General features: G+C 36.5%; 1 protein-coding gene across 3 annotated transcripts in view; it reads left to right on the top strand.

The window, feature by feature from the left end:
* Positions 1-14,843, top strand: part of VWA8 (von Willebrand factor A domain containing 8) — a 181,048-nt gene that overhangs the window by 34,540 nt on the left and 131,665 nt on the right. For all 3 annotated transcript variants that reach the window (XR_016461609.1, XM_031615838.2, XM_090131297.1), the window contains exons 5-11: positions 1,360-1,527; positions 3,466-3,630; positions 4,031-4,080; positions 4,420-4,528; positions 7,751-7,855; positions 12,658-12,789; positions 14,691-14,825. Coding sequence is in view for 2 of the 3 variants with exons in the window: in XM_031615838.2 (XP_031471698.2) it covers positions 1,360-1,527; positions 3,466-3,630; positions 4,031-4,080; positions 4,420-4,528; positions 7,751-7,855; positions 12,658-12,789; positions 14,691-14,825 (864 nt within the window). In the remaining variant the exon portion in view is untranslated. The remainder of the gene's footprint in view (positions 1-1,359; positions 1,528-3,465; positions 3,631-4,030; positions 4,081-4,419; positions 4,529-7,750; positions 7,856-12,657; positions 12,790-14,690; positions 14,826-14,843) is intronic.

Raw genomic sequence — 14,843 nt, 5'->3', positions numbered from 1 at the left:
CTCTTTGTCTCAGTCTTTGACATCTGTTGTATTCATCAGAGATTTCCATCTAGTATCATATGAAATGTTTGTCTGTAGGAGTTCATAGCAGACATGCTGGGAATAGATTTCAATCATACTCCCTTTGCCACTGTGCTTGTGTCTAAAATTGCTCAAATGCAATCGGAATGGAAAGCAAAACTCTTCGGTGCTTCTTATATTGGGTGCATCTACACATTCTCTGTTATTATCTGGTTAAACTTTTTCAATCTGGAAATAGACAAGAAAGCATTAAATTTCAGAATCTTTCATTGGGCAGTATTGTGAATAATAGTTATGAAGTGAATTTAGTTAATTTCCCTGAGCCCACAGCATTGACTGAGAAGCTGCACAAAATTAGCAACACCAGAGCTTAGTTTTATGTTTTGGATAAACATTAGGCACATATAAACAGTAAGAATTCACAAATAATTAATGAAATGAAATATAGAAAAGAAATAACTTCCTATCCCAAATGCTCCAAAGTATCCACAAGTGAAAGTCTGTGCTTTTATTCTGTTTTTATAGAAGACTGTTTTCAGTCTGGGAATATAATTACAAACATTTCTAATTTTATCACATTGTTAAAATCTGATTATTGATAGCATTGTTTTGTCCTTATCTCCCACACCTGGTTTTAACAGATTGTTGTTCTCTTCAGGTCAGACTAAAACGACGTACTGGTAATGGAATTACACTGGTGCATAACCAGAATAATCTCAAGGAATAGCTGACCTTTGGTTTCTAAGTATTTTAATATGATTGTAAACATGTACAACCACTTCTATACAGTGTCTTCTGTATAAATAGCCATGCCATAATTGTCATACTTGAAAAGTGTTATACAACATCAAAAAGAAAACATGCTGATTATTATCATGTACTGGGTATACACCAAAATGTTGACAAGATTTTACACTTTATTCTGTTGAAACAAGAGACTAGAATAGCTTTTATTATTATTGATATTATTACTTCCTTTTTTAGTCCCTGTAAGTTACAAGATAAAAGTCCAACTTATCAATATGTGAATACAATCAGCTGCCATTCTTTGTAGAATCATATCATGGCCTGGGTTGAAAAGGACAACAACGATCATCTAGTTTCAATCCCCCTGCTAGGACCACCAGACCAGGCTGCCCAGAACCACATCCAGCCTGGCCTTGGATGCCTCCAGGGATGGGGCATCCACAGCCTCCTTGGGCAACCTGTTCCAGTCTTACTGATTATTATTGAAATAAATACTATTTTGGAAAGCATCTGTGGATTCTTTTTCAGCGGGATTTCATGAGATATTTGATGTTTATTTCTCTCCCAATATTGCTTTTTACTTTTGAAAAGTGTGCAGTTCGTGCAGCTACAGAAGGACGAATCCTTGTTTTGGAAGGTTTGGAGAAGGCTGAGCGCAATGTCTTGCCTGTGTTAAACAATTTGTTGGAGAACAGGGAAATGCAACTTGAAGATGGACGTTTTCTCATGTCCGCAGAACGTTACGACAAACTTCTGCAGGTAGGGAAATACCATTTGGATTTTCCATTCTTTTTTTCCTGCTCTTGGTAGTGCTTGAATACTGTTATGAAGAGGATAGTAGTTAGAAGCCAAATGCTTGGAATCGAACGCAGTGTGTATGTGAGATGTTACACAGGTTGAAATTTTAGGGTGGAAGTTAGCTGAGATGCATAACATTCCACTTCTGGTTTCAATTAAAACATTGTTTGAACCTATATCCCCTCTGCCCCCATTAAAAAAAAAACAAAACAGTTGTTCATGCCAGCTTTTTATGCTGTAAAATGTATGTAAAATGTGGAAGCTGTTGAGGTTAAACAAAATATATTTGTGAAAAGAGATTACAGTTGAAAGAGTCCCCGTGAAGTTCAGATAGTGCTTCAGCATTGTTGTAGTCCTGTTGATAAGCTTTTAAAATGTTAGGGTACCAAACAAAGAGGTCAAGATTAGCGACACAGTATTTCTCAGTGCTGTCTCACCTTTAATTTAGTAAAATATGTGTGAGGAGCCAATCCAAATGATAAGAAATTGGTAATGAGTTTAATTTTGGTAGGCAGTGGGATTATATTGTCTGCTACTGTTACTACTTCAGCCATTTTCATGTTCTTCAAGGTTTGAATCCCACTGCTTACATTTGAGTTGGATGCTCTTCCGCCTTTTGGGGACCTTAGTAAATTTAATCAGTTTCCACCAGTACTCTGTTTCATACTTTCGTGTGCTGTAGTGTCCACTCATATACCTGTTGGTCTCTTGTCTGATCTCACTCATGTTTCTATCATACCTAACTGTTGGTAAGTATATGATTTGGACCTATATGAAAGAAGGAAATGTGCAGTGAGCCTTCTAGTTGATCCCAATTAAAGGAGCTCGCCTCCTATGTTGTTAATACCATAGCAGATTTCTGAAAATATATTGATATTTCTTCAGTTTCTTATCTCTGGTTTGAAATCTTCTGATTTGTGCCTTTTCCAAAAACCTTTTTATGGTATTTAATTAGAAGATAAAATTGTTGGGAGAATTATTACCGAATTTGAAAAATAAGCTTTTAAATTGTGATTGTATTTAAAAACTGAAAATGACAATTCAGACTCGGACAAGATTTGGTTGCAAAGTAAAGCATCTTCTCTTTTCTTTTTTCCTTTTTTAAGAATATTCTAATGATAAAATGCTTCAGAATGAGTGCCTCAGGTGCACTGTTAATAGTTGATGAATTAAATAAATCTCTTGTTATAATACTAAATCTAATATTGTAGTTTGGCAGATATTACATTATATAAGCTAATGTTCATTTTCTCTTCTTCAGTGTGAATAATTATATACTATATAACTAGGTCAAGGAAGACAAAACTGTGATGTGTGAAGATTTAACAGTGTATTGCTTTGTATGCATTGAATCTTTTACAGGACAGCAACTGAAATACACGACATAGATGTTCTTGTGAACGAGTCCAGTGATACTTCTGTTTTGGTATTGCTTGTAATAATGCATATTTTATAAATGAAAATTTTAAAGCAATAATGGTCTCCTTTACAGCTACAAGAAGAAGGGAAAAGAAAAAAAAAATGTACTCACAGTACCATACTTCTAGTGCTTCAGGTTAAAATAAATTTTGTCATCTGTTTATTTTCTGTTCTTTTTGAAAGCAAGGTTCTGAACATGTGGTTCTGAACCATGACCGTCTGTGGGGTCTCTAATCAAATTGCCTGACAGCTGTACATAATCAAATGTTCTGTCTCCATTTGTTTTGGAAAACCTTGCTTTTATGATCAGCAAATTAGAATAGTTCAATGCTTTTTAGCATTTCTGAATGAAAGATGGGAACAATACCATATTTATAGCTTGACAAACAAGGATTGTTTGTCTGTCTGCTGCTGCTTAGTCTGGAGGAGTATTTAGTGATGTAATTTTTTTTTTTTTCTGCTTTATTTTGGTTAATTTAGGATCATACAAAATCAGAGTTGGATGCATGGAGGATTGTTCGAGTTAGTGAAGATTTTCGTGTAATAGCATTGGGTTTGCCAGTACCTAAATATTCTGGTAACCCCTTGGATCCTCCCCTTCGCTCTAGATTTCAAGCTAGGGATATTTATCATCTGCCTTTTAAGGTAAGCACTTTAAGAGAAGAGTTGGACTATCTGTACTGAGTAGAAGCTATTATTTTGACATAGTTTTACTTAGCTCACCTCTGAAATCAATACCTAAACAATACATTTATCTTAAATGGCATTTTTTCATACTGCTCCCTAATAAGTTCCTGAAAGGCAGGCTTAGAGTTGTCAAGGAATGCTGCAGCAAAAAAATAACTTCCATTAGACAATATAACCCTAGAAGAAAGATTTGATAATATTTCCTTCCGTTCATAAAATTAAATCTGTGTTCAGGAGTGAGTAGACTCTTCATGTCTAAATTAGCAGAAAAAATAGAAAGTGTCTCTACATCATGTGCCGTGACCTACGGTATGACCCAAAAATGAATTTACTTTATGACTTTATGTTCTATTTTCAGGACCATCTTCAGCTATTATATTCAATTGGATCAAACATTTCTGCAGAGAGGTAATTTTTTATAATTAAAAGAAAAATCAAAATTAATGAAGAAATGTGGTGTCATTTCAGGTTTCCTTGCTATTTTTATAACTTGTGTCACTACATGGAGACCAGAGCTGAAGAAGCTTTTAATATGTGCGGGTGTATGCTCAAACAGCTTTTTATATGAAGCCTTCATAGTGAATCCTTAATGCTTTAGAACTTCAATCATGTTATTTTTTTTTTTTTTTTGCTCAGATAGAGTTTCAGCATCTTATAATGATCTTAAACCGTAATTAACTATTTAGGCTTTATTATTTTAAGTATAGATGGCATATGTAAAACTCTGTACTTATTTTTCCTATGCAGAATTTCTCAGATCCTGTCTTTTGCTACAACTCTCTGCTCTCAAGAATCCTCTACACTGGGAATTCCAGATTTTCCTTTAGACAGCTTATCTGCTGCAGTTCAGATTTTGGTATGTGTATACACATGTGCTGTGAAACTGTACAAGCTTAAAATTTCTTAGAATTAGATCTGTATTTTTCATGTGTCTGGAAGAAGATGAACAAGAATATTTTAAAGAAATAACTAAAAAATCTGAGGATGGTTTGAATAACAATACTTCAACCAAGCATAATATGGAAGGGCAAAGAATGGCACAATACAATATTTTTAAAATAGTTGAATGTATCTGTGTGTTTTCAAAGTAATGTTCCTATTCTGCCTAATCAACTTCTGTGACTTCAGATACAGCGTATGTGATGACAGTGAGGTTGTCATGGGCCTCTTTGTATTAGTCGATGGAGAGAAATAAGCATTTTTGTAGGTTGTGATTTATCTATTTTAATACTGTAGTTGTAAATCAAATTGGCTGCATTACAAAGACACTTACTACTCTCCTTTAACAACAGAAAGTTCAAATGCAGGTACACCTGTGTCAGAGGCTGTTAAGACATATGAGATGAATCCCATATTAGATCTTTGGGAAGGCTGGTGAATTTAGAATAAACTTAGGGGAGTTATCAGGAGATGCAGGCTGAGCATATTTGAAGGTACAGTAGTTCCTGACAGCTACAATCCATAGTGGAGAAGTCTACTAGAATAATTCTCAATTGTATCTTCCGTGCAATCATCTTATCAGTGGTATTGCTCAGTGACAGTATGTTTTATTGGATTGTACATATTAAAAGGTGTCAGTTATTTGTGTCACTGCTGTGCTCAGTTCCTTCAGCTATAAGCTAGAAAGTCATTGTACCTGATACTTAGAAATAGAATTTTGGTCTGAATTAGTGGTATTACATCAGATAGTATGAAGTGATTAAGATTCAGGTTTAGAGAACTGAAAGAGCATATAAAGGGCTTTGGAAAGAAATACATGATGGATTTTAAAATAAATTACAACTTCTTATTCTTTAAGCCCTGTAGTGAAGAATTATTTTTAAATGACTGCCAGATAGCTTTCAGAGAGATGGAAAGAAAATGAGATGTAAGCCATTATCTAAACTATGGAATGAAGGAAGCGTTTTATTTTACATTAGAGAATGTGAAAATGTTACCATTGTATGACAGTGTCTTTTTTGGATAGACCAGAACTGTTTCTTTTAGAATTAGTTTTAATCACTTAGTTTTCTGAGCCAACTGTTCTCACTGATTCTAGCTAGAGCATTTCTCCTTCACACACTGGGTCATTATCCTCTACTTTAATTTAACCATTTTTTGGTTTGGGATTGATTTACAATCATAGAATCATAGCATCCTTAGAGTTAAAAGGGACCTTTAAAGGTCATCTAGTCCAACTCCCCTGCAATGAACGGGGACACCTACAGCTAGATCAGGTTGCCCAGGGCCTAATCCAGCTTTGCCATGAAAGTCTCCAGAAACTTTCAGGCAATCTCTGGGCAACCTCTTCCTGTGCCTCACCATCCTCAATGTAGAAGGTTTGGTGTTTTTTTTATATCTAACCTAGATCTACTTTCTTTGAGCTTGAAGCCACTTCCCCTTGTTTTGTCACCACAGACCCTTCTACAGAGTCTGTCCCCTTCTTTCCTGGAGCTCCCCTTTAGATATTGAAAGGCTGCTATTAGGTCACCTTGCAGCGTTCTCTTCTCCAGACTGAAGAGCCCCAGCTCTCTCAGCCTGTCTTTGTAGGAGGGGTGTTCCATCCCTTGGATAATTTCTGTGGCCCTCCTCTGGACATGTTCCAGCAGCTCCATGTCTCTCCTGTACTGAGGACTCCACATCTGGATGCAGTACCCCAGGTGAGGTTGTACCAGCACAGAGCAGGAGAGCAGGATCACCTCCCTTACCCTGCTGGCCATGCTTCTTTTGGTGCAGACTGAGATATGGTTGGCTTTCTGGGCACATTGCTGGCTCATGTCCAGCTTCCCATTCACCAATACACCCAAACCATATAGCAGTGTAGAATGAATATATCATAAAGACTGTCTCCCTGTCTTCTGCATAGATTAATGTAGTTCCAAAAATGTTTTTCTTAGTTTGAAAACTCCTTTCTCCAGATTTTTTTGTAGGATGCTGTTCTGAAGAGGCTAATTTTGGATATGCCACTGTAATTATTATTAATTTGAGATAACGTGTGCAGATTATATGTTACATCTTTATTTATAGCCAGAGGGCTTTTAAAATGCAATAATGGCCTTTGTGATCCTTTAGGCAGCATATTTACTACAGTGCTCTTAAATTGTTTATTTTTACTGATGTTTTTTTTAATATGGAACATTATAAATAGTACTACTGATTATAAGTATGAATTGAATTATGCATTTCATAAAATATGCATCTCCTGATCTCATTTCTGAGCAACTCTTCTCTTTAGTTCGATCTCTGCGTAATCCAAGTCTGTAATTGAAAACTGATCCATTTTACTTAAATTATATTAGAGCGTGTAAAAGAAGTAGAAGCAGTCCACTAACTGTTGATTCACTAATGTTACTCAGGATCAATCCTTAATAACGTGCATGTCTTTTGTAAAGCAATTGAGCATTACTTTAGGATTTTTTGTAAGACTTTTTCTGCCATGGAGAAAGTTGTGTGCATATCTCTTAACTATTCTCAAAAGTAGTTCTATTTCTTTCTCTTATTGCTGTGGCAAAATAACTGGAATCATTGCTAGTTCAGATAATAGCTGACAGAATAATTATTACTTACAATTAGCAAGGAAGTGCAAAACATCATTTACAATTTTGTTTGGAAAGTGCAAACGTCCTTGGTAACACATTTCAAAGCAAAACAAATTTTGTTCAGCTGTTCCAAATTTTCTAGAAATTTGTTAAGTGAAACCTGTACAATATAATAGAATTAGAAGTAATATTAGGAATTGCTATGAAATAGTAGGCTATTATTGTACAGATTCTTGTCATACTGTGAAACACAGTTACCACTGATGGAATTTGTCTCATCTAACCTCAAGTGATGTTAAGATTCTGAGCCAGTCCCTGTAGCCTCCATTTATGCATGGGAGTTTTGGCATCACTTATCTAACCTACTTGAGATATTTTCATTGTGATGAATTGCATGTTCAAAAGTGCCTGTTTTGACATCTGACAAACTGCTGGATGAGTTGGTCATTTGTTTATTGCCATTAAATTTTTCATTTTAAGTTTAGCACTGTTTTGGATTTAACGCCTGATGAAGAATGAACCAATTTTTTTCTTTCATCTGTATTTTTAATTTGAATTAGGATTCATTTCCTACAATGTCAGTCCAGCATGTTATTGACCGGCTTTACCCCTATAATGTTTTCCTTGGAAAGGAAGGCAGAACTGCAGTCAAAGATGCACTAAAAGTAAGTACTGCATGTTGTAATTCCAGGGAGCAATGAATGTTGATTAATGCTACATCATTATTTCAGTTTTTAAAAAGAATAAAAAAATCTTAAGTGAGTGAAGTGGTTACATTATTGCTGGTACTAAAACAGTCTTTCAAAAACACTGTAGATGTTCATAGATTCCCTTAGAGTGCTCATAGATTCACTTAGAGTGAAAAGAGAAACTTCTGTTTTCTATAGAATGCTTAGACCTTAGCTCAACACTGCACAAAACCCATTTCTATAGAAATGTTTGTTTGAGAGTAGCTTATTCTGTGGCTAAAGTAGTTAAATGCTTAAAAATACCTTTGGGACATGACCTTTTAGAGGAGATACTAAAGTAAAAACAGATCACATGGCACAAGATGCATTTGATAAAGTATACATAAAGAATGTATTAGTTTTCTGGCTTTAGTCTGTATTAGCCTTTTCTTGTTTGTATCAGATCCGTTCTGTTGTTATGATCATGTTTAATAACAGCTTATCAAGCTTGTAATTGTACTGGGTTATTCTATTCATCCTTCTAAAACTTTAGCGCAGTATTTGCTTTCTTTAATCTTTGAATGTGTTGTAGGAGATAATGCAAATTAACATTTGCAGCCTGAACCATCTCACCCAGCTCTTTCAGTCCTGAAAAATGAAAGTCATTTGTACTTGCCTATTTAGGAATACTCAACGTAGTGACTAGGGAGTGGTCTTGAGCCATGTCTATGTGTCAGGGAAATGACTTGTCTGTCCTTGCTGCCACTTCCCAAATACTGTCTTTTGGACAGGAACTTAGTCCTGAATTCCCTAGTTTAGCTAGGCTGATCAGCTTGTTTTCATGAGTTTTTGCTTTTGAAGGAGGTCCTGCTAGTGTTCACAGGCCTTCAGAACTTCCTTCTGTGGAATCCTGTCTGTTACTTCTCTGAATGAGCCACTCTGGTCCCATGAAATGCGAGATCTGTACTCTGTTACTTGGCTTCAGTGCTCCTCCTCAGAATTTTGACCTCCATTATTTCCTGGTTGCTGCAACCAAGGCTGCTGCCTGTTGCTGCATTCCCAACCGATTGTTCCTTGATTGTGAACAGCAGAGCCACTGTGCATCACTCCAGCACAGCACCTGCGTTAAGAATTTATTCCAGACCACCTTCCAAAAAAGGTAGATTGATTATGTCATGCTGTGTTTCCCTTCTAGCACACATCAGGATGATTGAAATTGCCAGTAAGAACCAGGATGTAGATGGAAATAGAAATTTCTCTGTTAACAGAGCAGAAACAGTCACTTCTGTTCTTAAGTGCTTTTATTGTTATCTTTCTTTTTTTTTTTTTTTTTGCTATCAGTTATGCATAGTATGTATTTTTACATTCTGTACCATTAGCTTCCTTCATTTTCCATTTCTTTTAATGAATTTTCTGCTATGTGTGTTTTATCATCTTATTTAAGAGGGTTGATTTAACTTGTACAACTTTCTTTCTTTGTGACTGTCTACTTTTAAATCCTCTTTATCATTTAAACTTTTTTTGTGTTAATTTTTCTTATTTTGATATTCTTTCATAAGCTTGTCTCTCTAGATTAGCAGGTATGTATAATCCTATTAGGAATTTTATTCTGTTTGCACGCAACAAAGCAGACAATCTTATAAAATATATTAAACAATTGGTTGTACTGAGGAACTCCTGTTTATAATTGTACTTTAGTAGTAGCATTGCAAGAACTGAAAGCAAAATGATTTTTGCCATCCCACAAGAAATGTGAAGGAGAGGAGTCTTGCAGAAGCAATGTGATTTATTATTCTGCCCTTCTCCAGCCATTAAGAGAATGTCCAGCTATGTTTGCCACTGAAAACTGTGTAATGTAACAGTTAAGGAATATTAATTTCAACTAGGAAAGATTGAGTTGAAAAAAGTATACCTGACACATATTTGGAGTTGATTAATTAATTTGTGAGGATTGAATCACCATTTAACATCAGCTAATGTTTAAAGAAAACAGAAACAAATTCCTTGTCATAAATGTAAAGTTTAGTGATCAGAGTTGGAGACAGACATGGGCAAGTAGTGCTCTAGCTCTTAATGTATGTTACTTTCCTGAGCTGTTTCAGTCAGCTGTTAGAGGTGAGAAATAAGGTAGATAACTGGCTGTACAGCTGGTTTTGGCATCTGTTAGAACCTGTGTATATTTCTAGAGGCCATCACATTCCCTGGACACTTGTCTTCCCAACCGTAATCCTCAGCTTGGGTATGTCTTTTCCATATGTGCCTTCTTTCTCAATAGGACTCCACTATGTCTTAGGTAGTCCTCTTAATTCTTGCTCTTGATAGTCAATGAAATGAACTACTGACTTACACTTTCCCTGCAAATAAAATTAATTTGTTAGTGTGTTAGTCTTAGATGCGTAAAGATGCTTTGAAATGCAGATCTCATGTTGAGTGAACCTATTAAATCTAACCTGTCTTAGTTTTATCTCTATCTGTCTGAGAACTGTTTTGTAGGGTATAAAATGTGGCTCCTTGTGTCAGCCTGGCCAGCATTGAGTGGAATGTTCTTTGGTTGCACACCTAATCACTGTTGATGCTTTATTAGAGAGCTGGTTATCATACAGGGCACTGGTACAAGGAATGCAGTTTCCAGTATTCATTAGTTCATTACATCATTAGCTTGCAACAGACAGAAGTACCAATGTAAATTTGAGAATGATCTATCTTTGTATACCTATATTTGAAGTTGCTTCATTTGAGAAACTGTCATTTCCTGGTTTGAATCTTAAAGAAGATTTTAAATGTAAGAGATCAAGAGATCTTGCAAAGCCAGGTATGGCTTGGTTTGAATTCTGGCCTTTATACTTTGATTAAGTATTTGCATGAGAAATTATTTTTGAATGGTAGATGAATATTTGAAATATGCTTGTAAAAAATTATTTAACTTGAGCATTTCCTTTAGACAGTTTAGATGCAGACAAATGACTGCTTTCAATGAAAACAGTCTCCAGTGAAACATTTCCAAACAATTAGCTTAAATATGTATGATGTCTTCCACAGTAATGAAGTTTTCTTTCCTACGTACTATTGATAGGCATTTATAAAACTGGCCATTGATATTCGGTTGCGTTTGTGGCTCACAAGAGACTGCAGTTAATTCCTTCATTGTTCCATAAGCTTTCAGTACGTTGTTTCAGATTCATCACAGATTTGGGCTTTGCTTTTTAAATTCTCACACGCGCCATTTGCATGCTTGATTTTTTTTTATGTTATTGGAAACATCCACTGTTTTGTTTTTGTTTGTTGTTTACTTTTTTTTTTTTTTGCATTATTTGCACATCCTCTTTGATGTTGCCTGACCTCCTCCACTGACCTCCTCCTCTATTTCCCTGCTTCTCAGTAGGAAGCCTCTTTGAACCACAGAAGCACTCTCTTACAGAGTGGGCTAATATTACAGAAAATTGGATTCATCTTTCTTGTTTAGACAATTCTATTATTCTGGTTACTTCTGAGATCTTTCTATTGCAAACTGTAGTCTAAGGCAGAATTTGCTTCTTTTTCATCCCTCTCCCACAAAGTCATTTATAAACATTGGGTTTTTTTTTGCATTAATGCCAATTAATGACTCAGTGCTAATTTTCTGTTCTTATTTTGCTTCTTGTAAAAGTTTAATCCTCTTATTCCTTGTAAAATTATCTTTCCCTCCTGTGCAGAGAATCATAGAATCATAGAATGGCCTGTGTTGAAAGGGGCCACAATGATCATCTATTTCCAACCCCCCTGCTATGTGCAGGGTCGCCAGCCACCAGACCAGGCTGCCCAGAGCCACATCCAGCCTGGCGTTGGATGCCTGCAGGGATGGGGCATCCACAACCTCCTTGGGCAACCTGTTCCAGTGTGTCACCACCCTCTGTGTGAAAAACTTCCTCCTAATATCTAACCTAAACCTCCCCTGTCTCAGTTTAAAGCCATTAGCCATTCCCCCTTGTCCTATCACAATCCACCCTCGTAAACAGTCATTCCCCCTCCTGTTCATACGCTCCCTTCAAGTACTGGAAGGCCACAATGAGGTCTCCCCGGAGCCTTCTTTTCTCCAATCTAAACAAGCCCAGTTCCCTCAACCTTTCATTCCTTTTTCTCTTGATTGCTCAGCTTTCAACTTTGATGAATGAGATATTACTGTGGCTTTTCTTATACTTAAGCCCCTTTGATAATGACTTCTCTTTTTACGACAGAACAGTCATTTTCATGCTATCTGTATAAAGCATGAATTAGAATATAATGCTCAAAAGTGGATTGGGAATACAGAAGCCCGTTCCTTTTTGATTTTTCCAAAACATGCTGAAGGCTTGGTAGGTAGAAGTCAGTTTTCATGGTGTGATAAGACTGTGGAGCTACATAAACATAACGTTTGGTGGTTATTTTTACTGGTAGCCAGATATTTAAATCTGCAGTTTTTTATAATTGCCTGCAAAGATAGGTGGTCTATTACTAAACTGCTAAAGGCTGTCATCCATTTGTTTTATTATTTCAGTCTGTCCAAGTAAGGATCTGCAAAGTAAGAATATGACAGCTTAAATTGCATTTGTCATTAGTCGGAGTAAATAGATAGTAGAGCATTTTGGTTTGGTTTTAAATGAGTATGGCCATGAAGAATGTAAACATGGGTGCGTAAAGTGAAGTTTAAATAAATGAAATGTGTTTAAGACTTCACAAGTAATTAATCTGGGATATGCTTCTGGCCCTGTTATCAGAACAAACAGTTCTAAAAAAGAAATCTGTATTTAATAAATAATTCCCCCAACCCTCTCATTCTACAGCGTTTTGAGCTCCAAGACTCAAACAAACAATTGCGCCCAAGAAGGATTACAAAAGTTGAACGTGTACCAGGAAACAAACCCTTCAAGGCTGATGTAACTGTACAGATTGGTGAAAGTGAAGTGACATTCCAGGTAATTACATATTCCTAAAATGATATGTAGTTATTGTTAAGTTACTTTCATGTAACCAAGAATTTGACGCTTGTCTTTGATCCTGAAACACATTTGTGTTGAATATTTGATTTTTGTTATTTTTTCAAAAGCACGTAGATATGGGATCATTGGATTATGGATAAGCAAGATTTTAGACAAATGAATCGTATATAGGAAACTACAAATTCAAGTATATCAAGTGCTGAAAAATGTGTGAAATCTCTAATGCAGTAGAACATCCAGAAATTTAGAATAAAAATGCTTGTGGTGTTCTTGGTGCTGCTTTCCCTTTTTCTTAGAATAAAATAATGGTCTGTATGCATCTGCACTTCAAATAAAATCTGGTGAGTGTTTGGTAATGTTCTGACACGGGGTGTTGGGAAAATGGAACAAAAATAATTGCATTAAATGTGATTGGTCTGAGAAGTTTGTGACCTGCTCAGTGGTGAAAGAAGATTCTATTCAGGAAAGAGGCAGTGATTTGAGTATTTGAAGTTAATTTTGAGTTTGGAGGTTAGATAGTCTCTAAAGATGGAGAGTTAGTGGGAGTCAGAGACAGTTTTAATACAGATGAAGGTTATCCTCAGAGACTCTGTACTGTGACAGTGCAAAAATGGGAACAGCAGCAAACAGGAATTTGCAGAAGAAGGTAAATCTGTATGGACTTGATAGGACTTTTTTCTGAGGAGGTGGATTTTTGCATTCATTTGACTGTGTAGGTAGATGATACCTGCTGAAAATATGCCTGCAGAATGCATTTTTTCAAGCAAGAGAACATGAGAAGTTTGCTGATGAAACAGTTCCAGACTGGAACAGAAAATGGAAATAGTGCAAGCATCTTAATGTGGAGGATGACTGAATATTTTTACTCTCCAAAGTTCTGATCAAAGTGGCCCCTTCAGATCTTTGCAAGACACATTCTTCCTTTTTTTTTTTTTTCTCTGCTAAGGAATAAATACTTTTTATATTTTGATTTCTGCATGAACAGTCTGAAGTTCTTTTCGTACCGCAGTGCCATAATTCACAGAAATCACAGAAACACCAAGGTTGGAAAAGACCTACAAGATCATCCAGTCCAACCATCCACCTATCACCAATAGTTCCCACTAAACCATATCCCTCAACACAACGTCCAGTCGTTCCTTGAGCACCTCCAGGGTCGGTGACTCCACCACCCTCCTGGGCAGCCCATTCCAGTCCCTGACCACTCTTTCAGAGAAGTAGTATTTCCTAACGTCCAGCCTAAATCTCCCCTGGCGCAGCTTGAAGCCATTCCCTCTAGTCCTATCGCTGGTTACACGAGAGAAGATGCCAACCCCCAGCTCACTACAACCTCCCTTCAGGCAGTTGTAGAGAGCAATAAGGTCTCCCCTGAGCCTCCTCTTCTCACACTGAACAATCCCAGCTCCCTCAGCCGCTCCTCATAAGACCTGTGCTCCAGTGCCCGCACCAGCACCAATTGAATTGGTTCACATTTCTTAATTTTTTTTTTTTCCATTAAGAATGGGAGAAGAAAGTGGGAGGAAGCTGTCTATTAAAAAATCAGAATCATAGAATGTCTTGGATTGGAAGGGTCCCTAAGGATCATCAAGTTCCAACCCCCCAGCCACAGGCAGAGCCGCCAACCTCTAGATCTGATGTAGCATCTAGACCAGGTTGCCCAGGGCCCCATCCAACTTGGTCTTGAATTCCTCCAGGGACAGATTATATCGTGTTAATTTTATTCAGTGTATTAAGATTTGGGTTTGATAATTAGAGTCATCCACAAAATATTACAGTATTATTTGGAGAAGTGTAACCCAAAGTCCATACAAAATCTAGAGTTATCACAATATAGATATATTAAGCGTTTTGTTTTCTTTTGTCTTGTTTCCTTTTAGGTTCCAGCTGGGACTGGGCTATTAAAACAGCATTCTCAATCAGATAAATTCATAAGAACTTCCAGTCATGATCAGCTGTTGGCAGAAATGATGCAGTCTCATATGGTTAAAGATATGTGTTTGATTGGAGGAAAGGTAAGAATTTTATTGTCT

This window comes from Phasianus colchicus, chromosome 1, assembly GCF_987193195.1.
Source record: "Phasianus colchicus chromosome 1, bPhaCol1.hap1.1, whole genome shotgun sequence".
NCBI lineage: Eukaryota > Metazoa > Chordata > Aves > Galliformes > Phasianidae > Phasianus > Phasianus colchicus.
This window is presented reverse-complemented; position numbering and strand designations above follow the sequence as displayed.